This window comes from Zonotrichia leucophrys, chromosome 28 (assembly GCF_028769735.1).
Source record: "Zonotrichia leucophrys gambelii isolate GWCS_2022_RI chromosome 28, RI_Zleu_2.0, whole genome shotgun sequence".
Lineage (NCBI taxonomy): Eukaryota > Metazoa > Chordata > Aves > Passeriformes > Passerellidae > Zonotrichia > Zonotrichia leucophrys.
The window spans coordinates 5,978,369-6,002,429 of NC_088197.1; the positions used below are offsets into that span (position 1 = coordinate 5,978,369).

The 24,061-nt window shown below is 55.0% G+C and overlaps 1 protein-coding gene across 1 annotated transcript; it reads left to right on the forward strand.

The window, feature by feature from the left end:
* The first annotated feature begins 1,748 nt into the window (after positions 1 to 1,748).
* On the forward strand, positions 1,749 to 22,387 carry GATAD2A (GATA zinc finger domain containing 2A). The gene is made up of 13 exons (XM_064734386.1): positions 1,749 to 2,084; positions 5,439 to 5,489; positions 9,601 to 9,887; positions 11,282 to 11,411; positions 12,525 to 12,653; positions 13,210 to 13,302; positions 15,304 to 15,427; positions 15,661 to 15,771; positions 15,956 to 15,999; positions 16,498 to 16,777; positions 17,883 to 18,172; positions 19,008 to 19,182; positions 19,727 to 22,387. The coding sequence occupies exons 3-13, from the start codon at positions 9,610 to 9,612 to the stop codon at positions 19,855 to 19,857; spliced, it is 1,785 nt and encodes a 594-aa protein (XP_064590456.1). The 5' UTR covers positions 1,749 to 2,084; positions 5,439 to 5,489; positions 9,601 to 9,609; the 3' UTR covers positions 19,858 to 22,387.
* Positions 22,388 to 24,061: the final 1,674 nt, after the last annotated feature.

Consider the following 24,061-nt stretch of genomic DNA (forward strand, 5'->3'; position numbering starts at 1 on the left):
TTTGGGATGGCATCCATGGAATTTTCCAAGTTTTGGTTGACATGCATTGGATTTTTCCAAGTTTAGGGATGGAATCCATTGAGTTTTCCCAGAATTTGAGTGATATCCCTGGAATTTTCCAGGTTTGGGACATTGTCCATTGGATTTGTCCAAGTTTTTGGTGAGATCCATTGGATTTTCCACCTTTGGGGTGGCATCCATGGGATTTTTTCCAGCCTTGGGATGATATCCATGGAATTTTCATCACTTTGGGGTGGCATCCATTGGATTTTTCCAGGTTTTGGGGTGATATCCATGGAATTTTCCAGGTTTTAGGGTCACATCCATGGAATTTTCCCACTTTTAAGGTGGCATCCATAGGATTTTCCAGCTTTTGGGGTGATTTTCTCTGGGATCATCCCCGTGTTCCCCTTTGCAGGAATATTTGGGATTCCTGATCCTGCCTGGATTCCACCTTCCCAAATCCTTCCAAACTCTGGGAATTTGGGGCTTTTAGGGATTTCTTTTTGGATTGGGGCAACAGGAGGGTGAGGGAAAAATGGGAATGAGCTGGAAAAGCACGACAAGGATCTGGGAATAATAATCAATAATTAATAATCAATAATCCCACAGTTCCCAATTCCTTCTGCCATTAATTTGGTGGGAAATAATTGTAATTTGAGATTTTGGATTTGGCTTCAGCGAAACTTCCCTGGAAAAGTCTTTGCCCAAAATCCTGGAGATGCTGGGCACTGATCTGGGGAATTTCCTGGGATTTGTGGGGGCTCTGCTGGGATTTGGGGAGCTCGGAGATTCTCAGGGAATTTGCTGGGATTTGGGGAATTCTCCGGGAGGGTTTTGGGGTTCTCCTTGGGCAGTCCCGGGGCTGCAGAGCTTCTGCGGGATCGGGGAATTTGGGATTGGAGCCGGCCCTGACCCTGTCCCGGTGCCCCCCAAAGGCTCTGCCCCATCGGCCACCGCCGCTGTCCCCTCTGTCCCCCCTGTCCCCTCGCTGTCACTGCTGTCCCCCCTCTCTCTGTCCCCTCGCTATCCCCTCTGTCCCTCCCCTTGCTGTCCCTCTCTGTCCCCACTGTCCCTCTCTCTCTGTCCCCTCGCTTCCTCTGTCCCCCTCTGTCCCTCTGTCTCCCCTCTCTGTCTCCTCTCTGTCCCCCCTGTCCCCCTTCTCCCTATGTCCCCTCCTCTCTGTCCCCTCTCCTCTGTCTCCCCTCTCGTCCCCTCCTGTCCCCTTCTCTCTGTCTCCCACTGTCCCCTGTGTCTCTCCTCTCTGTCCCCTCTCTCTCTCTCCCCTTCCTGTCTCCTCCACTTGTCTCCCCTATGTCCCCTCTCTGTCCCCACTGTCCCCTCTCTCTCTGTCCCCACTGTCCCCTGTGTCTCCCTCTCTGTCCCCACTGTCCCCTCTCTCTCTGTCCCCTCTGTCCCCTGTGTCCCCTCTCTGTCCCCACTGTCCCCTCTCTCTCTGTCCCCACTGTCCCCTGTGTCTCCCCTCTCTGTCCCCACTGTCCCCTGTGTCTCCCCTCGCTGTCCCCTCTCTCCACGTGGCCTCTCCCAGCGCGGCGCTGCTCTCGCGCCCCCCGCCCGCCGCTCCAGCCAATCAGGGCCCTCCTCTCATCATCCGCGCGACCCCCGCGGCCAATGGCGGCCCGCGACACAGCCGCGGCTCCCCCCGCGCCGCGCCCGGAAGCGGCGGCGGCCGCAGCGCCGTGAGGGGCCCGGCCCGGAGCGGCCCCGGCGCGGCCCCGGTGCTGTGCCCGCTGTCCCGCGCTGTCCCCTGCCGTCCCCTCCGCTGTCCCCCGCTGTCCCCACGCTGTCTCACCGCTGTCCCCACGCCGTCCCCTCCGCCGGCCCCGCCGCTCGGCCGCCCCGCCCCGCGCATGCTCTGCCGGTGCCGCCGCGACTCCATGTGTGAGGAGCGCATTATCGGCACCGGGAGCCGCGGCGGCCACGGGAGCCCCGGGAAAGCGCCGCAACAAGCGGGAGAGCGGCGGCGCCGGCGCGGGGAGAGCGGAGCGGAGCCGGGAGCGCGGGGCGGGCTCGCTGCGGATGCGGCGCGGAGCGACCGGAGCGGCGCCCTGCGAGTTCTCCCGGTAAAAGTTCTGCCGGCGTTTATTGGCTCCGGTACCGGAGCGACGGCACCGCCGGGATTTTGGGAGAACGAAGGCCGGGGTGCGGGAGAGCTGCCGGGGAAGTTGCGGCATTTCCTGGCCGTGCGGGCAGCCCGGAAAGTGCAAAGTCCCGCTGGCCGCGGCTCCGGCCCCGGCCGCCCCTGAGCCCCGAGCCCGCGGCACCGGGGCCGCTCCGGGATCCCGGGGCTCGTCCCCCCGGGAGCCCCAGCTCCGCCGCCCGCCCGGCGCCCCGGGGCGCCGCCGGCTTTTGTTTGGGAAAGTTGCTGCGGGCTTTCCGCCGGGCTGCTTCCTCTTCCTCCTCTTCCTCCTCCTTCTCCTCCTCCTCCTCTTCCTCCTCCGCCGCCGCCCCGAGCGCTCCGTGCCCGCTCCCCCCCGCGCTCCGCACCGGGAACACGGGGGGGACACGGACGGACACGGAGGGACACGGGGACCCCCGGAACCCCCCCGGTCACTCCGTGGGCACCCCCCGCCCACCCCCCCGGTCACCCCCCGGTCACCGCGACCCTCCCCGGTGTCCCCGGGGCTCAATCCCCGCTGTGCGGAGCCGCGATCCCCCCGCTGTCCCCGCGGCCGGTGCCCCCCGGTGCCCCCGGTGCCGGAGCCCCGCGGTGGCCGCGGCCGGGCCGTGCGGCCGGGCCGGGCCGGGCCGGGGCCGTGTCACAATAAGAGTCCCCGGCCGCCCTTCCTGCGCCCGGGGCACCGGGAATGGCACCGGCACCGGGATCGGCATCCGCGCCGGGATGCGCTGCCCGGGCTCGGGATGGGCACCGGCACCGGGATCGGCACCGGGATCGGCACCGCGATGCGCTGCCCAAGGGGGATCTCGGGAATGCCGGGGGGATGCGGGACGATCCCGGCCCCGCACAGCACACGGGGGCAGAGGGAATTGCAGAATTGCAGCCGGGAATTGCAGCCGGGATGGGATCCTGCCGGGATGCGGGGTCGGGATCCACATCCCGGCTTTTCCCGAGCATCTCCTCACTTTTCCCGGGAGTGGCCCCGCACGAGAATTCCAGCCGGGAATGCCTCACCCGGGATCAGAACTGGGATTCACATCCCGGCTTTTCCCAAGTGTTTCCTGGCTGGTTTTCCAGGATTTTCCCAGCCCGCTGCTGGGTTTTCCTTGGACTTGTCCGGGATTTGGTGCCTTGCTCGGGTTGGCATTCCCGAGCTGTCCCAAATCCCGGGAATGCTCCGGGACCGCTCTGTGCCGCCGGGAACCGGAGCTGGGAGAGGCACAGGAAGTGACAGCGAGGGGAGAGAGAGGGAGGGAGGGAGGGAGGCCTTGGGAATCCGGGATGGCAGCGCCGGGACCGGGCTGGGATCGGGCTGGGAGCAGTGGGAAAGGGCTGGGATTGGGCTGGGACAGGGCTGGGATCGGGCTGGGAGCAGTGGGAAAGGGCTGAGATCGGCCTGTGATCAGGATGGGATCAGTGGGAAAGGGCTGGGATCGGCCTGGGATCCTGGAAAAGGGATTGGGATCAACCTGGGATCACCAGGACAGGGCTGGGATTGGCCTGGGATCAGCGGGAAAAGCGGTAGGATCTGCTGTGGATTTTGGGAAAAGGGCTGGGATCATCCTGTGATCGGCAGGAGAGGGGCTGGAATCTGCCAGGGATTTTGGGAGAGGAGAGGGAAGTGTCAAAATCCCCTGGATTTTGGGAAAGGGGCTGAAAGCTGCTTGGGATGAGCAGGAAAGGGGCTGGAATGTGCCTGGGAATTTGGGAAAGGGGCTGGGATCGGTGGGAAAGCCGTGGATTTTGGGAGAGGGGCTGGGATTTTGGGAACGAGGTTGGAAGGGATCTTGGATCAGTGGGAAGGGGGCTGGAAGTTGGGAATGATGGAAATTGGGGTGTTCCGGGAACGTTTCAAATCCCAAAATTCCAAACCAGGGATGTCGCCGATGGGATTCCAAAGCCGGGGATGAATCCTGAAAGGGAATAAATCCCTCTTTTCCCATGGATTCGTGGAATTCTGGGATGCTTTGGGGTGAGAAGGAGCTCGGGGATCCGGCAGGGACATTCCCACGTTTTTCCAGGCTGCCCTCCCTCTCCAGTTTTTCCCATAAATCCCAAACTCTTCCAGGATTTTCCCACTCCTGATCCAACTGGGGGCTCCTTCCTGAGAATCCCGAGCCTTAACACAGCTGGAATTCCAGAATTCCAGGAATTCCCAGAGAAATCCAAGGAATTCCAGCTCTCCTGGATCCTCGGAGCTTCCCAAACTCTGGGAAAAGCGGCCGGGGCAGCTCCGAATTCCAAAGGATTTCCTGGGATTTTCCCAGATCCTCTTAACCACCAACAGCTCCGGGTGAGCTCCGCTAATTCCGCCTGGAATTCCCGGGATCACGGGGCCGGAGCAGCCGGAGAAACCCGGGAATGGCCGAAGGCTCCGGGAGCTGCTCCCGGCCCTGAAAAACTGGGAATGGATGGAAATCTGGGAATGCCATGGATGGAAACTGGGAATGGAGAGAAACCTGGGAATGCCATGGATGGAAACCTGGAATGAAGGGAAATCTGGGAATGCCATGGATGGAAATTGGGAATGAAGGGAAATCTGGGAATGCCATGGATGGAAATTGGGAATGAAGGGAAATCTGGGAATGCCATGGATGGAAACTGGAATGAAGGGAAATCTGGGAATGCCATGGATGGAAACTGGGAATGGAGAGAAACCTGGGAATGCCATGGATGGGAACCTGGAATGAAGGGAAACCTGGGAATGCCATGGATGGAAACTGGGAATGGAGAGAAACCTGGGAATGCCATGGATGGAAACTGGGAATGAAGGGAAATCTGGGAATGCCATGGATGGAAACTGGGAATGAAGGGAAATCTGGGAATGCCATGGATGGAAACTGGGAATGGAGAGAAACCTGGGAATGCCATGGATGGAAACTGGGAATGAAGGGAAATCTGGGAATGCCATGGATGGAAACTGGGAATGGAGAGAAATCTGGGAATGCCATGGATGGAAACTGGGAATGAAGGGAAATCTGGGAATGCCGTGGATTTCAGTGCCTGGAAAATTGGCAGGATGAATCAGAATTCCCAAATCCCGATTCCCAGGATTGTGTCGCAGTTTGGGATTCCCAGTTCCCAGGATTGTGTTGTACTTTGGGATTCCCAAATCCCGGGGCTGCGCCGTGCTGATATTCCCGATTTTCGTGGTGGAGCCGTCGTTCTGAGATTCCCAAATCCCGGCTCCGTGCCAGCAGCATTCCCAAATCCCAGCGTTCCAAACCCCGGCTGCCTCCCTCGGGAATGTGGGAATTCCCGGGATTCCCGGAATTCTCACCCCTCTCTGTTCCCGCAGGATCCTCGGCTCTGGCTCATCCCAGCGGGACCCCATGACCTTCCCTGACAGGTAGGAGCTGGCAATTCCCGGGATTCCTGGGAATTTGATGGGATGGAGAATCTTTGCCGTGCCACAGGCCTGGAATTGTCTCCAGGAGCAGCTGGAGAGGAGCTCCAAGAGGAGCTTTCCCAAAAATCCCCCGGAATTCCCAAATTCCTGAGGGAATTGAGCCAATTCCTGAGGAAATCTCCCAGATTTTCCAAGGGATTGGGGAATTCCAGAGGATCCAGAGCTCCTGGAATTCCTGCCGTGTGCGGGTCTCACCTGTCCCCCCTCACCTGTCCTGTCCCAGTCTCACCTGTTCAGGTTTCCCTCTCCTCTGTCCCTGCAGGAATTCCGGGATTTCTCCTGGCATGGATCCGCCCTGATCCCGCCCAGGAATCCTGGGATGGGAATGGGATTGTCCTGGGGTCTGGGATCCTTTGGCTCCAGAATTCCCGGGATAGGAATGGGATTGTCCCGGATCCTGTGGCTCTGGAATTCCCAGGATAGGGAAGGGACTGTCCCGGGAAAGGGCCGGGATTGTCCCGGGATCCTTTGGCTCCAAAATTCCTGGGAAATTACTTTTTTAAAAAACTGAGGAATTTTGATGGATAAATAAGAAAATTTCTCGGGAATTCCAATTCTCCTGCTGCTTTTCCCACGTTTCTCTGGGATGATCCGGCTGGGGAGGGAATTCCCAGCAGGAATCTCTGGGATCCCAATTCCAAGGAATTCCCAGCCTGAATGTCCCCATTCCCGGCTGGAAAATGGGAACATTTAAGGATGGAAATTCCCTCCTTAATGAGGAATTAATTGGGAAAGATCAGATTGCAATTCCTCATTAACATTCAAATATATTCAGGAATATTTAAATTAACTCATGAATATATGAATAATCTTATGAATATTTAAATTGGCTCAGGAATATTTCAGTCACTTCCCAACAAATGAATCTTGGAATTTTTCCCCTTAAAGGCGGAATTTAGAATGGAAAATCAACAATGGAGAAATAATTAATGAATGATTAATGAATGATTAATTAATAACGGGAGGATTTGCTTGGAAAATCCCGGAAGGAGTTGGGAATTCTGCTCCTGGATTTCCTCTCTGCATTCCCAAAAAATCCCAGCCAAGGAATCTCAGTCCTTGTGTCCTGAATATTCCAGCTGGCAACAATTTGGGAAAAATTCCCGTGGGAAAAGAAGAATTTTCCAGGAATTTTCCTGGCTTTGATCCAATGAAACCAGAGAATTCCCAGAATTCCCTAAAAATCCCGCAAATTCCTCCGGGAATTCCAGCTCCCCCCCCCAGGGAAAATTCAACTGGAATCTGACAGAAATTCCAGGAAATCCACTGAAATTCCAGGAATTCCCTCTGGGTTTTTCTGGGCAGCCTCTGTTCCCCATTTTCCCACTCCAGTGGAATTTTGGGATTCTCCTCTCCCGCTTTTCCTGAGCCTTTGGAGCTCCAAACTTCCCGGAGCAGGAATTTGAAGGATGATTTTCCCCACATTCCTGTGGGAATTCCTCAAAATTTCCCAAATTTCCCCAAAAATTTCCCTTCCCTTGGATAAAAATTCCATCTGGGAAGCTCCGGAATTCCCGGGCTGGAATTCCTGGAGCTGCTCGAGGGGTTTGATCCTAAATTTTTCCCAGCTCTGGAGGAACCTCGGGATAATTCCTGAGGGATTTGGGACAAACTCCGGGAATTCCCAGTGCTGGATAATCCGGGAATGACCTGGCGGGGAGGGTGGGAAAATCGGGATAAATCCCGGTGGGAATCCCGGGAATCAAAGGGATCCCAGGGCAGGGAATCCCGGGAATTTCAGGGAATCCCCAGCCCGGGAATGACTCTGGGGAAGTTTGGGGAAATCAGGAGAAATCCTGGCGGGAATGAAGGGAATTCCCGGGAATTTCAGGGAATTCCCAGCCTGGGAATAACTCCCGGGAAATTTGGGGAAACCGGGAGAAATCCCGCAGGGAATCCCGGTAATCAGAGGGATCCCAGGGCGGGGAATCCCGGGAATTTCAGGGAATTCCCAGCCCGGGAATGACTCGCGGGAAGTTTGGGAAAACCGGGAAGAATCGGGGCGGGATCGGGGCGGGAATTCCCGCGGGGAGCGGGGCCAGCCCGGGATTCCCGGCGGGAATTCCCGCTCCCGGCCGGCACCCCAAGGGTTAAGCGCTGCCATTTTGTTCCCGGAGATTTCTCGGGAATGGCGCGGAAATGGCAGCGCTTAACCCTTGGAATGCCGGCCCGGGAATTCCGGCGGGATCCGGGGGTTCCCCTGCCCCGCTCCTTTCCCGGGAATCCCCGCCCCAAAATCCCGGGAAAAGCGGGAGCGGGGCTTTCCCGGGGCGCAGATCCCGCTTTTCCACCTGTTGGGATCCCAAAGTTTGGGGTGGGAAATGCGGGATTGGCGCTGAATTCCCACAGAAAAGTTTGGGAATTTCCCCCCTGGCCTTGCCGCATCCAAGGATTGGCATCGTTCAGCCCGGAGTTCCCATGGATTTTCCTGGGAAATCTCGGGAAAATATTCCCAGGAAAGGGAATTCTCAGGAATTTTGGGATGGTCCAAGGCTGGGGTATCCAGGAATTCCTCCTGGGAATCCTCGGGAGCAGCAAATCCAAGGAAAACATTTGGAAGTGTTGGAATGCCACTTTCCCACCTCTGGGAATTTTCTGTTCCCGAAACTTTGGTTGTTGGAATTTTGGCTTCCAAAATTCCAGGAGAGGAATTCCAGGATGTGGGAAAAGATGGAATTTTCAATCCAAGTTTCTCCTTTTCCTTTGGAATTTTAACCAGGATTTTATTTGGGAATTGCCCTCCAAATCCAACCCCGTTCCCATTCCTGGAAAATCCTTCAAATCCTCCTTTTCCAAGGTTTCCCTGGGATTTTGGTGGGATTTTTTCCTTTATTTCTCCTTTTTCCTGTCCTGGGATGGGGTGGAATTCTCCTGGGAGTGATTTCCAGTAGGAAAAACACCGGGAATTCCCTTTTCCAGGGCTGTCCCTTCACTTTTCCAGGGGTTTCCCATCCCTTTCCCAGCCCCATTTCCAGGGATTTTCCAGCCCCTTTTCCCCTCCCTTTTCCTGGGTTTTTCCAGCCCATTTCCCAGGGTTTTTCCCTCCCTTTCCCAGCCTTTCCTGGGTTGCTCTTCCCAGACTTTGTCCTGGTTGGAAATGCAGGAATTCCATCCCAAAATCCCGGGATTTTTAACCCCTTCCTGTCTCCCTTTCCCCGGGATTTTCCAGATTTTCCTCTCCCAGATTTTCCCCTCCTTGTTGTCTCTCAGCTCCCGGAATCTTTTCCCGGGAATTTTTACTTTTCCCGGGACTTTCAACTCCCCATTCTCTCCCTTTTTCCCGGAATATTTTCCTCCCTTTTCCCGGGGTTTTCCCCCCTCCTTTCCCAGGATTTTTTAACCCTTTGATGTCTCCCTTTTCCTGGGATTATTTTTCCCCTTTTCCTGGGAGTTTTAACCCCTTGATGTCTCTCTTTTCCTGGGATTCCCCCCCCTTTCCCCATGATTTTTCCCGCCATTCCCGATGTTTTTAACCCCTTCCCGGGCTATTCCCCCCCACACCGTGCCCGCTGTTTTTAACCCTTTCCCGGGATTTTTCCTCCCCTGCTGTTTTTAACCCTTTCCTGGAGTATTTTCCTCATGATTTTTCCCGCCGTTCCCTGGTGTTTTTACGTTTTTCCCGGGATTTTTCCCCTGGTGTTTTTAACCCTTTCCTGGGGTATTTCCCCTCTGCTGCTCCCGCTGTTTTTAACCCTTTCCTGGGGTATCTCCCCCTGCCTTTCTCGGGGATTTTTTTTCCCGGTGTTTTTGTCCCTTTCCCGGGGTATTTTCCCCCATGCTCTTTCCCGCCATTCCCGCCGTGTTTAACCCTTTCCCGGGATGTTTTTGTCCCCATATTCCCGCCGTGTTTAACCCTTTCCCGGGATGTTTTTGTCCCCATATTCCCGCCGTGTTTAACCCTTTCCCGGGATGTTTCTGTCCCCATATTCCCGCCGTGTTTAACCCTTTCCCGGGATGTTTTGTCCCCATATTCCCGCCGTGTTTAACCCTTTCCCGGGATGTTTTGTCCCCACATTCCCGCCGTGTTTAACCCTTTCGGGCCGTTCCGCAGCCCCTCGCCATGAGTGAGGACTCATGCCGCACCCGCAGCCAGAAGCGCGCCCTGGAGCGGGAGCCGGAGCCCGACAGTAAAAGACTCAGGATGGACAAGGGAGCTCTGGGGCCCGAGCTGGGCTCCGAGGGGGACGCGAGGATCAGAGCGGATCCCGGAGCTGGGAAGGTCCCGGCAGCGCTGAAAAGTGGGGAAGTCAAAGCCGCCGTCAAAATGGAGCTGCCGGCGGCAGCAGCAGCAGCAGCAGCGGCGGGGGATGAGCCCGTGGACATGAGCACGTCCAAAGGGTGAGTGAGGATGCCTGGGAATCCCGGGAGTTCCTGGGCTTGGGGAAGGGTTTGGGTCCCTTCCCACCCTGGGTTTTATTGGGATGTGGCTGGGGTGGGGTTGGAGTTGAGTTTTTGGGAGGTTCTGGGGCCACATTCCTTTGGAATGGTGGAAAAGTTGGGAAGAGAATCCCAGCCCATTCCAGGGGCGATTCCTGCTGATCCAGACCCCATTTCCTTGGAGCTGCCAATGGAATTCCTGGAGTTCCAGCAGGAAAAGCAGTTTGTGGGTTGGGAATTTCTCATTCCCAGCCTTCATCCCAACCCAGTCAATCCCAGTTTTCCAGCTCCTGGGAAAAGCTGGGAACGCTCCACCTGTGCCACTCCAGAGGGAGATGCCTGGATTTGGGGATTCCCTGGATTTGGGAATCCCGGGCTCGCTGTGCCCTCTAGAGGGCGCTCCAGACCCTTTGGAATTCTCCCATTCCTGAAATTCCCACCCTGGGCCCTTTTCTGAGCCCTGGAATTCCCTGGGGGGCTGGAAAAGCCTTGGAAAGAGGGCTGGGAAGGGACTGGAGAAACCCTGGAGAAGGAATGGGAAAGGGGCTAGAAAAGAGTTGGGAAAGGATTGGAAAAGCACTGGAAAAGGGTTGGGAAGGGCTGGAGGAGTGTTGGAAAGGCTGCTCCTGGAGCGGCCGCGTTCCCAGGATCTGCTCCCCCTGCACTGACCCCGTTTTCCCTGGGATTTGCTCCCCATTCCCCGGCAATCCTGACCCGTTCCCGGCAATCCTGACCCGTTCCCGGCAATCCTGACCCATTCCCTGGCAATCCTGACCCGTTCCCGGCAATCCTGACCCGTTCCCGGCAATCCTGACCCGTTCCCGGCAATCCTGACCCATTCCCGGCAATCCTGACCCGTTTCCCGGCAATCCTGACCCGTTCCCGGCAATCCTGACCCGTTCCCGGCAATCCTGACCCATTCCCGGCAATCCTGACCCGTTCCCGGCAATCCTGACCCGTTCCCGGCAATCCTGACCCGTTCCCGGCAATCCTGACCCATTCCCGGCAATCCTGACCCGTTCCCGGCAATCCTGACCCATTCCCCGGCAATCCTGACCCGTTCCCGGCAATCCTGACCCGTTCCCGGCAATCCTGACCCGTTCCCCGGCAATCCTGACCCGTTTCCCGGCAATCCTGACCCGTTTCCCGGCAATCCTGACCCGTTCCCGGCAATCCTGACCCGTTTCCCGGCAATCCTGACCCGTTCCCGGCAATCCTGACCCATTCCCGGCAATCCTGACCCATTCCCTGGCAATCCTGACCCGTTCCCGGCAATCCTGACCCGTCCCCGGCAATCCTGACCCGTTTCCCGGCAATCCTGACCCGTTCCCGCTGTGTTTCCCCTCGCGGCTCAGGGAGTGCCGGCGGGAGCGGCGCGTTCCCTCCCCGGACGTGATCGTGCTGTCGGACAACGAGCCCTCGAGCCCCCGCGTCAACGGGCTGGCCCGGCTGGCCCTGCCCGAGCCCGGCGCCGAGGCCCTGCTGGTGAGTGAGGGCTGGGGGAACTGGGATTGGGTCGGGATGAACTGGGATTGGTCAGGGCTAACTGGGATTGGGTCAGGATGAACTGGGATTGGGTCTGGGGTAACTGGGATTGGGTCAGGGTTAACTGGGATTGGGTCAGGATGAACTGGGATTGGGTTGGGATTAACTGGGATTGGTCAGGGTTAACTGGGATTGGGTCTGGGGTAACTGGGATTGGGTCAGGATAAACTGGGATTGGTCAGGGTTAACTGGGATTGGTCAGGGTTAACTGGGATTGGGTCAGGATGAACTGGGATTGGTCAGGGTTAACTGGGATTGGGTCAGGGTTAACTGGGATTGGGTCTGGGATTGGGTCAGGATGAACTGGGATTGGGTCAGGGTTAACTGGGATTGGTCAGGGGTCTGGGATTGGGTCAGGATGAACTGGGATTGGTCAGGGTTAACTGGGATTGGGTCAGGATGAACTGGGATTGGTCAGGATGAACTGGGATTGGGATTAACTGGGATTGGGTCTGGGGTAACTGGGATTGGGTCAGGATGAACTGGGATTGGGTCAGGATGAACTGGGATTGGTCAGGGGTAACTGGAATTGGTCAGGGTTAACTGGGAGGAACTGGGATTGGGTCTGGGGTAACTGGGATTGGGTCAGGGTTAACTGGGATTGGTCAGGGGTAACTGGGATTGGTCAGGGGTAACTGGGATTGGGTCAGGATTCACCAGGTTTGGGTCAGGTTTAACCAGGCTGGAGTCAGAAAAACCCAGGATCAGCCACATTTTCCCCTCACTGCTCCATCCATTCCCGTGAATTCACGATCCCAAAACCCAGGAGCCAATTCCAGCTGGGAATCCTCCTCATTTACTCTTTGCCATTAATTTTTTCATGGAAAAATCCCAGATTTTCACCTCGGAACTCCTCCCCTCACTTCTCCCACTGCCCAGTCCCAGTTGGGAATTTTGGGAATTCTCACCATCCCTGTGTCTCTGCCTTCCCCCCGGGTTCTCCCCATTTCCCTGGGATTTTCCCTGGGGTTTCCCTGGGGTTTCCCTGGGATTTTCCCTGGGATTTCCCTGGGATTTTCCCTTGGATTTCCCTGGGATTTCCTGGCATTCCAGCGGAGCCCGGAGCAGCGGGAGCGCCTGATCAAGCAGCTGCAGGAGGAGCTGAGGCTGGAGGAGGCCAAGCTGGTGCTGCTCAAGAAGCTCCGGCAGAGCCAGAGCCAGAAGGAGACGCCGGCGCCCAAGGTAGGAAAATCCAGCTTTTCCCAGGAATTCCCAGCCCTTTTCCCAGTGTTTTTAACCCCCTGCCCCCTGTGGCCTTTTTCCTGGATTTTTGGAAGCTCTTTTCCTGGATTTTTTTAAACCTTTTTCTGGCATTTTTAGCTTTTTCCCAGGATTTTTAACTCCCTGGTGTCTCCCCTTTCCGGGGTTTTTCCTGCCAATCCTCAAGGACTTTCCCAGCAATGCCCAAGGATTTTCCTGTGAACTCCCAAGGATTCTCCTGCCAGTTCCCAAGGATTTTCCCACCAATTCCTACCAATTTTCCTGCTAATTCCCAAGGATTTTCCCACTAATTCCCACCAGTTTTCCTGCCAATTCCCAAGGATTTTCCCACCAGTTCCCGAACCCTTTCCCCTGGAGCGGAGCAGGAGGAGCGGGTGCCACTCCCAAGGCTTTTCCTGCGAATTCCCAAGGATTTTCCCCTCGGATGCTCCGGGCTCTCGCCGTGCGCTCCCTGCTCTCTGCATTCCCGCTTTCCCGCCTTTTCCCGCTGCTCTCTTTCCGCTTTTTCCTTTTCCAGCTTTCCTCGGGCCCCTCTGGAAGCGCTGCGGCCACGCCCCCGCCCTTGGTGCGGGGCCCTCAGGCTGTTCCCGCTGGGAAAACTTCCCTCCAGGTCAGTGGGAGCCGGGAAAAGCCGGGAGAGACCCGGGAAGAGCCGGGAATTCCCGGGAGAAGCTGCCAGCACCGCCCAGCTCCCACGGGCTCAGGGATAACGGGACGGGGAAAGGTGGGGTGGGGTCTGCAGTGGGATCGCTGAGCCAGGGAATTCGCTCTGGAATTGCCGAGGGAATCCCGGGTTTTTCTTTAAAGGCATCTTGGGATTCTCTCTGGAATTGCCGAGGGAATCCCGGGATTTTCTGGGAGGGAATTGCTGGATTTTCTTTGGAACAGCTCAGGGAATCTCAGGAGTTTTCCTGTGAGGGAATTCCAGCATTCTCTGCCAGGGAATTCCTGAATTCTTTCTGGAATTGCTGAGAGAATCCCGGGGTTTTCTGGGAGGGAATCCCAAGATTCAGGGTTGGAAAAAATCCCATTCCAGACTGAATTAAATCCCTGGAATCCCGAGGGAAGGAAGTTCCAGGAATCCAGGGACAGCTGTCAATCACCCCTGGAATCCTTTGGGATTAGAACATTCCTGCTTTTTTGTTTTTTCCTGGGACAATGGGACCCAAATTCCCAAACTGCTCCAGCGTGAGGGATTTTCCTTGGAAAACCCCCAGAATTCCAGGAAAGGGAGGGATTTGCTCTCCTTTAGGAGCCATTCCCGAATCCAGGGGTGTGGGAATCTTTACCTTGGAATCACTTCCAGAGGAACTGGAAAACCTCCAGGGAATCTTGGAGTTAATCCAAATAATCCAGTTTATCCCAAAATTCCTCTGGAATTTTGGGTGAATTAACCTGGGTTCGGTTTTGCTGGAGTGTCCAGGAATTCCAGAGGGAGGGATTCCCTGGGAATGGAATGGAATTCCCAACACCCCACATCCTGGGGACGGGGGAGATCCCTGATCCCAGGGGCTGGGAAGGAGGAAGTGCCAGGATTGGGATGCAGAGGAAAGTTTGGAATTTTGGGAATATCCCAGCCCAGCACCAGGAGGGATTTTGAGGATTGGAATCCCAGGAATCCTCAGGCAGCAGCTTTTCCAAACTCCTCTCTCTTCATTTCTTTTCCTCCTCCATGATTTCTCCTCCTTTTCTTTTCCTGCTTTTCCTTTCCCTCTCCCAGGATTTTTTCCCAGATCTTTTCCTTTCTGTGATTCCTTTTCCTCTTCCATGATTTCTCCTGGAGCTTTTCCTTTCTCCTCATTTCTCTCCCAGGATTTTTCCCAATGTTTTTCTTCCCTCCTTCCTTTTTTCCCCTGCTTTTCTTTTCCCTCCACAGATCCCAACACTTCCATTCCCACAAATCCCAACACTTTTTTTCCCCGTTTCCCCCCATTTTTTCCTGCCTTCCTTTCCTCCTTACCTGATTTTTCCCAAGGTTTTCCTTCCCTCCACAAATCCCAGCATTTCCATTCCACATTCCCTCAAATCCCAGCACTTCATTCCCACAAATCCCAATATCCCCATTCCCACAATTTGCAACACTTCCCCCCCATTTTTATCCCACAATTCCCAACACTCCCCCTCCATTTTTCCCCCATTTCCATCTTTCCCAACCCTTTTTTCCCCCATTATTTCTCCCCATTTCCCCCATTATTTCCCCCATTATTTCCCCCATTATTTCCCCCATTATTTCCCCCCATTTCCTCCATTTTTTCCCCCATTATTTCCCCCCATTTCCCCCATTATTTCCTCCATTATTTCCCCCATTATTTCTCCCCATTTCCCCCATTATTTCCTCCATTATTTCCCCATTATTTCCCCCATTATTTCCCCCATTATTTCCCCCATTATTTCCCCCATTATTTCCCCCATTATTTCCCCATTATTTCCCCCATTATTTCCCCCATTATTTCCCCCATTATTTCCCCCATTATTTCCCCCATTATTTCCCCATTATTTCCCATTATTTCCCCCATTATTTTCCCCATTTCCCCCATTATTTCCTCCATTATTTCCCCCGTTTCCAGCCCCGCTCTGACCGGTTTTTCCTGTTTTTTTCCCGTTTTTCCAGCCCTCCTCCAGCCGCGTTCCGGGCTCGGGGCTCCCGCCCCCGCTGCTCCGGGGGGGCCAAGCGGCCGCCTCCAAGCAGAGCCCCCAGATCGTGATGCCCCCCCTGGTCCGAGGGGCCCAGGTGAGCTCCCCCCTCCTCCCCTTCCCATTCCATGGAAAAATTCGGGATTTTCCCCCTCCGGTTGGTTTGAACTTCCCATGGGTGCGTTCCCATAAAAACGGGATTTTTGGGGTTAATTCGGGGTGTTCTGGCTTCTGGGGGGTTTTTGGGAGAGGGGGTGGGAAGCAATTCCTGCTTTTCTGTGGTTTTCTCTCTAACTATCCTTTCTATCCCACATCCGTTTTTCCAACCTTCCGTTTCCCAATCCAACTCCGTCAGCACCGACCGGCCCGCCGCCGCTGCTGCTGGCGCCGCGCGCCTCGGTGCCCTCGGTGCAGATCCAGGGCCAGGATCCCGCGGCGATCCGGGCCAGCCCAGGCCACCGCGTGGCCACGGCCCAGCGCCACCTGCTGGTCAACATCCCCAGGTGAGCGTTCCTGGGATTCCTGCTGGGAATATGGTGGGAATGACCAATGCCAGCCTGCTGGTCAACATCCCGCAGGTGAGCGTTCCTGGAATTCCTGCTGGGAATGGGGTGGGAATGGGGTGGGAATGGCGGGAATGACCAACGCCAGCCTGCTGGTCAACATCCCCCAGGTGAGCGTTCCTGGGAATTTCCACTGGGAATGGGGTGGGAATGGTGGGAATGACCAACGCCAGCCTGCTGGTCAATGGCCCCCAGGTGAGCGTTCCTGGAATTCCTGCTGGGAATGGGGTGGGAATGGCGGGAATGGGGTGGGAATGGTGGGAATGACCAACGCCAGCCTGCTGGTCAATGGCCCCCAGGCTGGCACTGCCCCAGTGGGAGGCACCGGGGACTCCCCTGATCCCCAGTGACCCCAGTGATCCCATTCCCTGATTCGCATTGACCCCGGTGATCCCATTCTCTGATTCGCATTGACCCCATGGATCCCATTCCCTGATCCCCAGTGCTCCCACAAGGAATCCATTCCTGTCTCTCTCACAGGCGTCCCCCACGTCCCTGAAGGGCTCGGCGGTGCCCTCGGGCCAGGCTGGCACGGTGCTGGGTGGCACCGGGGACTCCCCTGATCCCCAGTGACCCCAGTGATCCCATGGGTCCCATTCTCTCCGCAGGCGTCCCCCACGTCCCTGAAGGGCTCGGCGGTGCCCTCGGGCCAGGCTGGCACGGCGCCCGCGGGCGGCACGGCGCTGGGGGGCACGGGCGAGGCCCCGGGCAGCCGCCAGGCCGCGGCCAAGCTGGCGCTGCGCAAGCAGCTGGAGAAGACCCTGCTGGAGATCCCCCCGCCCAAACCGCCCGCGCCCGAGATGAACTTCCTGCCCAGCGCCGCCAACAACGAGTTCATCTACCTGGTGGGGCTGGAGGAGGTGGTGCAGAACCTGCTGGAGAGCCAAGGTGAGCCCGGAGGGGCAGAGCCCGGCTCCAGCCCACCTGGGGCCAGTTTAACCTGACAGCGATCGGTTAAACCTGGCTGTGATTGGTTAAACCTCCAGAAATGCAAGGTTAAAATGGGGTTAAATCATTTAAACCTCTCAGAAATCATTTAAACGTCACTGAAACCACACTGGGGCTGACCCGCCATGTTTGTCCCTCAGGGAGGGTGACCCTGGGGCTGACCCGCCATGTTTGTCCCTCAGGGAAGGTGGCGGTGGACAATCCCGGGTGTTTGTCCCTCATGGAGAGCCACACTGGGGCTAACCCGCCATGTTTGTCCCTCAGGGAAGGTGACCCTGGGGCTGACCCGCCATGTTTGTCCCTCAGGGAAGGTGGCAGTGGTCAATCCCAGGTGTTTGTCCCTCATGGAAGGTGACCCCGGGGCTGACCCGCCATGTTTGTCCCTCAGGGAAGGTGACCCCGGGGCTGACCCGCCATGTTTGTCCCTCAGGGAAGGTGGCGGTGGCCAATCCCGGGTGTTTGTCCCTCATGGAGAGCCACACTGGGGCTAACCCGCCATGTTTGTCCCTCAGGGAAGGTAGCAGTGGCCAATCCCAGGTGTTTGTCCCTCAGGGAATGTGGCAGCAGCGCTGACCCGCCATGTTTGTCCCTCAGGGAAGGTGGCAGCAGTGCTGACCCGCCATGTTTGTCCCCCAGGGAAGGTAGCAGTGGCCAATCCCAGGTGTTTGTCCCTCAGGAAGGTGGCAGCAGCGCTGACCCGCCATGTTTGTTCCCCAGGGAAGGTGACCCTGGGGCTGACCCCCCATGTTTGTCCCTCAGGGAAGGTGACCCCGGGGCTGACCCGCCATGTTTGTCCCTCAGGGAAGGTAGCAGTGGCCAATCCCTGGTGTTTGTCCCTCAGGGAAGGTGGCAGCAGCGCTGACCCGCCATGTTTGTCCCCCAGGGAAGGTGGCGGTGGCCAATCCCGGGTGTTTGTCCCTCAGGGAAGGTGGCGGTGGACAATCCCAGGTGTTTGTCCCTCAGGGAAGGTAGCAGTGGCCAATCCCAGGTGTTTGTCCCTCAGGGAAGGTGACCCCGGGGCTGACCCGCCATGTTTGTCCCCCAGGGAAGGTGGCGGTGGCCGTGTCCTGCCGGGAGCCCTACCTGTGTGCCCAGTGCCACACGGACTTCACGTGCCGCTGGCGGGAGGAGAAGAACGGCACCATCATGTGCGAGACCTGCATGGCCTCCAACCAGAAGAAGGCCCTGAAGGCCGAGCACACGAACCGGCTCAAGGCCGCCTTCGTCAAGGCCCTGCAGCAGGAGCAGGAGATCGAGCAGAGGATCCTGCAGCAAACGGCCCCGCCCGGGCAGCCCAAGGCCGAGCCCGTGGGGCAGCACCACGCGCTCAAGCAGGTGAGGGGGCAGCCCCAGAGCCGCCGTTGCCTGAGGGAGAAGGGTCCCGGGGCTGGGGGGGTGTGGGTGCTGTGCCAGGCTCTGAAGAGAGCATCCAGGCCCAGAGAGCATCTAATCCCAAAAATCACCCAGGCCCAGAGAGCATCTAATCCCAAAAATCATCCAGGCCCAGAGAGCATCCAGGCCCAGAGAGCATTCAGGCCCAGAGAGCATCCAATCCAGGAGATCATCCAATCCCAAAAATCATCCAGGCCCAGAGAGTGTCCAGTCCCAAAAATTATCCAGTCCCAAAGATTATCCAGGCCCAGAGAGCATCCAATCCAGGAGATCATCCAGTCCCAAAGATCATCCAATCCCAAAAATCATTCAGTCCCAAAGATTATCCAGTGCCAGAGATCATCCAATCCCAAAGATCATCCAATCCCAAAAATTCCAGTCCCGAAGATCATCCAGTCCCAAAAATTCCAGTCCCAAAGAACATCCAGTCCCAAAGATCATGCAGTCCCAAAAGACATGCATCCCAAAGAACATCCAATCCCAAAGAACATCCAATCCAAAGAACATCCAGTCCCAAAGATCATCCAGTCCCAAAACCCTGCAGTCCCAAGATTCTGCAGTCCAAAGAACATCCAGTCCCAAAGAACATCCAGTCCCAAAGAACATCCAGTCCCAAAGATCCTGCAGTCCCAAAGAACATGCAGTCCCAAAGAACATCCAATCCCAAAGAACATCCAGTCCCAAAGATCATGCAGTCCTGAAGATGCTGCAGTCCCAGACACCGTCCAGCCCCGTCCAGCCCCGCAGCAGCCCGGTGACGCTGTGCTTGCTCCCGCAGAGCTCCGGCCAGCTGCCGCGGGGCGCCTCGCGGGGCGCGCTGCACCCCTTCAGCTCCTCGCCCAAGCTGCAGAGCTCCTCGGGCAGCGCCGCGCTGGGCGCCCGGCCCGGCAAGCACGGCGACAGGGCCGGCAGCAAGGGCGGCGCCGCCTGGAAGAAGAGCCCCATCAGCACAGGTACGGCGCCGGAGCCCGCGCTGCCGAAATCCAGGATTTGGGGGGCAGCTGTGGGGGGGCTGCTGCGGGTTTGAGGGGAAGGTTGGTGTCATCGCTGCCCAAAATTCCCGATTTTGGGGTGGGAATTGCTTCTCCATGTGGATTTTCATTATTTTTACCTCATTCCTGAGCCATGCCATGATTCCATAATTCCAGAGGGCTCAAATCCTGATTCTTGGTCCAAAACCTTTGCATTTTCTGGGATGAGTTTGGAACCTTGAAGATGCCAAATTCTGGCAGGATAATCCCTGTTTAAATCCTGCTTTTCCATATGGATTTGGCATTTTTTAAGCACTCTTTTTTTCTCATTCCCAAGCCATTCCATGATTCCAGAGGGCTCAGATCCTGATTCTTGATCCAAAACCTCTGCGTTTCTTGGGATGAGTTTGGAACCCGAAGGCGCCAGATTGCACCGGGATAATTGCGCTGCATTTTCTATGCAATTTTTCATTATTTTCCCTAATTCCCGAGCTATTCCGTGACCCAAAATTCCCTTTTCCTGCAGGTGGGGCCCTGCCCTTCGTCAGCCCCGCGCTGGCCGTGCACAAGTCGGCCTCGGCCGTGGAGCGGCAGCGCGAGTATCTCCTGGACATGATCCCGCCCCGCTCCATCCCACAGTCGGCCACGTGGAAATAATTCCCGAGGGAGGACTTTTCCAGGCTCTGCCATCCTTTCTTTTCTACCACAATTCCGTGGAATCTGCTTTAATCCCAGCTGGATAACGCCCCGAGGCTTTCTAGGATGCAGCACCACCACTCCTCGTCCGTCCCTGCCGGGAGAAGCGACCGCGTCGGGGTGGCCGAAGCCCGGCTCCGTTGGCTCCCAGATTTTTCATGGAAGCTGGCAGGGAAAGGGGGAAGAATTCCTTAATTTTTTTTCTTTTTTTGGCTTTTTTTCCATATTTAGTTTTGAAATTTTTTTGGCACCAGCACAAAAAAAAAAACCAACAACAAACCATGAAAGGACTCAGCGACTCCTCTCTGCCTTCGCCGACGCCGAACTTTTTGCTGGGAACGCTCCGGAATTCCGGAATTTTGGGGCGTGGAGAGAGGAATTCCAGCCCCATCCTGCGTTTAGTGAGCCGAGTTCATGGCTGCTCCTGATCCCTGCTCCTCCTCCAGCCGGGAAAGCAGGCGGCACATCCCGAGACTCCCAAAATTCCGACGATCCCGAGAAGAAGAAGGAGAAAAGTGCAAATCCCTGGTTCCGGTTGAGTTTGGTTTGGTTTTCTCCCTTAGGGATCGGCTGCCGCCCAAACCTTGGCTGGGAGGTGGGAATTGCTGCGGGAAATTCCCACTTTTTTCCTTGGATTCTGGTTGGAATCAGACTTTGGAACCGTTGGTAGTTTCCAAACCTTGCAGTTACTGAGAGACAAAATCCACCTTGGTTCTTTCTCATCCCGTGAATTTTGGGCCTTCCCGACGTTCCCAGAGACTCCAAAGCGAAACTTTTTGGGAATTTTTTTTCCTTTGGGAGGGTTGGTTGGGTTGGTTTTGTTTCTTTGGGTTTTTGTTTTCCTTCCTTTTCTGTTGTTGTTTTGAGGGATATTATTCCAAAATTTATAGGAATTCCAGAAGCTGATGCAGGCAGGGAGGGCTGGGAGCTGTTCCCAATCCTTCCCTCCGTGGCTCAAGTTCTTCCAGGCATCCCAAGCATGCTCCTGTATCCATTTGGGATGGAGTTTTCCATCCTTTTTTTGGGAATTCCAGAGGTTCAACCCAAAATCCATCCGGGGGCCAGTTTGGTTTCATTTTTGGTTTCTCATCCTCTTTTTTTCCTTGGGCTTCTTCCTGAATTCCAGACGAATCCAAGGGGCAGAATTCCAGGCCTTATTCCAGTGAGGAGAATTCTTTGGGAAATTTTCTTGGGGAAATTATAAATATATATAATTTAGAGATCTATATATATTAAAAAAAAAAAAAAGTGTGTGTAGGGGGGGGAAATTCAGGAAAATCCGGATTTATTTTCTTAGGAATCGCTGAAGGCAAGAATTCCTTTGGGATCAGCCCCCTGGGATCCGAGGGACAAACCCCCTCCTCCCTTTTCCCACTTTTCCTGGGGTTTCCATGTTTAGGGATTTAGTTTAGGGAAAAAAAACCAACACAACAACCTTGTTTTCCAAACTGGGATTTGTTGGATAAAAGCCCCGGAATTCCCAGCTGGATGTGGATTTTGGGGTGTTTTCCATAGGGATGTGAAGAGCTCAGATGTGGGAATTGGGTTGGAATTTTGGAATTTGGAGTTTTCTTTTCATTCCAAGCTTGGACTGGGAGATGCCACCAGTGTGGAATTCCTTCAGTTCCATTGGATTTTATGGAAAAGTTGCTGTTCCTTTCCCACGTGAAATTTTTTGGGGTTAGTTCAGGGGAATTTTCCTCTCCTGTTTTTCTTCCTCATGGATGCCAACGTTTGGAAAAAGTTCATTTATTCCCAAAAAAAAAAAAAAATCCCAACAAAATTCTTCCAATTAAAATAATTTTATTTTTTGGGGGGGTGGGGGGAAACCTGGTTCATTTATTCCCAGAGTTTGGATGATTCCTGAAAAAAAAAAAAGGCAAAAAACAGGGAATGGAAGAGTCACAGAAGGATTTAATGGGATAAAAACGATGTCAAAACTTTCTGGATCCCAGCAGAATTCCCTTGGAATTTGGAATTTCAGCCAATTTTGTTTCATTAAAATAATCAGGAATGTTGGAATTGAAGGATTTGGAATTAAAAATCCAAACAAGTCCCTGCATCCAGACTTGCAAATATTCCATCCTGATTTTATTTGGGTGGATAATTCAGGATAAATCCCAAAGAAAGATTATTTGGGAGATGGAGGGGACATTTGTTCGGAAGGGAAAATCCAGCAAAGATTGGGGCTGGAAAACCAAAATATTTGACAGGATGGGGCTGAAACTCAAATTCCCACCTGGAATGCGACTGCTGGGATCCAGCCTGGTTCTGACGTGGTTTTTTCCGGAAGGTTCTTGGAATGCTGCCGGGAATTTGGAGGGTTTGTTTGATTCCATCCACGCTCCCGCCAGAGCTGGGATCAGTCTGGGAGAAGATTCCGTGCTGGAACGCCGGGATGGATTTCCCTGTGCCCGTGGGGGTTTGTTGGGATTGGGATGGTTCAGGTTCAAAGCTGTTCCAGCTCTTCAATACAGATTTTCCAAACCTCTTCCCAGTCTCCTTTTTCCAGGAAAAAGCCCCACAAAAAAAATGGGAAAAATTTGGGGGGGGGGGGGGTGAATCTCAAAGGAACAGAAAATTCCCATTGTGGAATTCTGCCCTGGAAGGGAAAAGTTTGGGAATGGTGGAGGAGGGGGGAATTTGGGAACAAATCCTGAGTTTATTGATCCCCTTTGGGATTCTCTGATTGGATCCCCTTTGGAATTCCAGAATCCCAGAGATCTCCTGGATCCCCTTTGGAATTCCCAGATCCCAGAGATCTCCTGGATCCCCTTTGGCATTCCCAAACCACTGAGGCTTTTGGAATTCTGGAATCCCAGAGATCTCCCGGATCCCTTTTAGGATTCCCAGAGATCTCCCGTTTCCATGGGAATCCCACCCAACCCTCCCGTTCCCGCCGACCCCTCGGGATCCTGGATCCCTTTTCCCTAAAGCCATAAAATTCCCGCCGGGAATTTGGGATTCCCGCTGGGATTTTGGGGTTTCCTGGGACGCCGCGGGGAGCGAGGAAGCGCCGTTGTAATTTAGGTTTTAGCGCCTTGTGAAATAAAGAGATCCCGGATTTTCATGGGACGATTCCCGCGGTGGAACGGGGGCAGCCGTGTGGTTCTTCTTGGATTCCCTTCCTGACAGCTGGGATTTGGAATTCCGCTAAAAAAAAAAAAAGAGTTGGAATTTTTTTTTTTTTTTCTGTCTTGGGCTCTTCTTCCTCAGCGTTCCCAGCTCGGGAAAAAGGTGAATTCCCGAATTTTTTATATCCCAGGGATTCCTGCGCCTGCCATTCCTGAGGAAAACAAAGAAAATCCAAAATTCCAGCGGATTCGGGACTGGGGTTTATTCTGAGTTTATTTTTATCCTCATTTTGGGAATTCTTCTTTCCCTCTGGATTCTCCCAGCCAGTTATCCCTTTGTTTTTGGGGAAGAATTGGAATTGAATTCCCAAAGTTGATTCCCAGATGGAAAGCTGGGAATTCAGGCTGCAGGAAGGGGTGAAATGGAGGAAATTACTGGAGATTTTGGGGGAGAACCTCAAATTTGGCTCATTTTTCCCTCTCCTTTGGGAAGGAAGGAGAACGGGGTGGGATTTTTTTCCCTTGGATTTGTTGGGACTCAAAATATTGCAGAGTAAATCCCAAAATTTAATAATTCTCACTAATCCCGTCAGTGGAAGGATCCAGAATTGTTAATTAATCAATAATTAATTGGAGGGGGGTTGGAATTGGAGTGACAATAAACAGAGAAACTCCTGGATCTGCCTCACATTCCCAGGGTTTTGGGGGTCGGGATGGATCTCGGGGATCACCCAGACAGAGCCGGATCTGCTCCTTCCTCCCCTGAGGATTCCCCCCAGAAAATTGGGAAGACGGGAGAGGGGAAAAGGAGGTGACAAAAATCCGGGATTTTTGTGGATTTCCTGTGGAATTTCATGGATGGAGCAAATCCATAAATCCAGAGCCTTCTCCATTCCCAGCTGGAATTCCTGCTCCAGCAGCCTTGGATCTCACCTGAACATTCCAGGAAAACCCAGGGAGCCCATGGATGTTTCCCTCTGGAAGGAGAGCGGGCCAGGGACATTCCCAGAGGGATTTCTCCCACAATTGACGGCCATGTGGGAATTCCCACGGGATTGTCCCAAATTCCCGTGGAATTGGGTGGGAGGATG

What these genes read in the sequence shown, in the direction of transcription:
- GATAD2A (XM_064734386.1), top strand. Translation starts at nt 9,610, where the DNA reads ATGAGTGAGGACTCATGCCGCACCCGCAGCCAGAAGCGCGCCCTGGAG. An exon ending in GACATGAGCACGTCCAAAGG is followed by an intron (nt 9,888 to 11,281) that starts GTGAGTGAGGAT and finishes CTCGCGGCTCAG; the next exon opens with GGAGTGCCGGCGGGAGCGGC. An exon ending in GGATCCCGCGGCGATCCGGG is followed by an intron (nt 15,772 to 15,955) that starts CCAGCCCAGGCC and finishes ATGGGGTGGGAA; the next exon opens with TGGCGGGAATGACCAACGCC.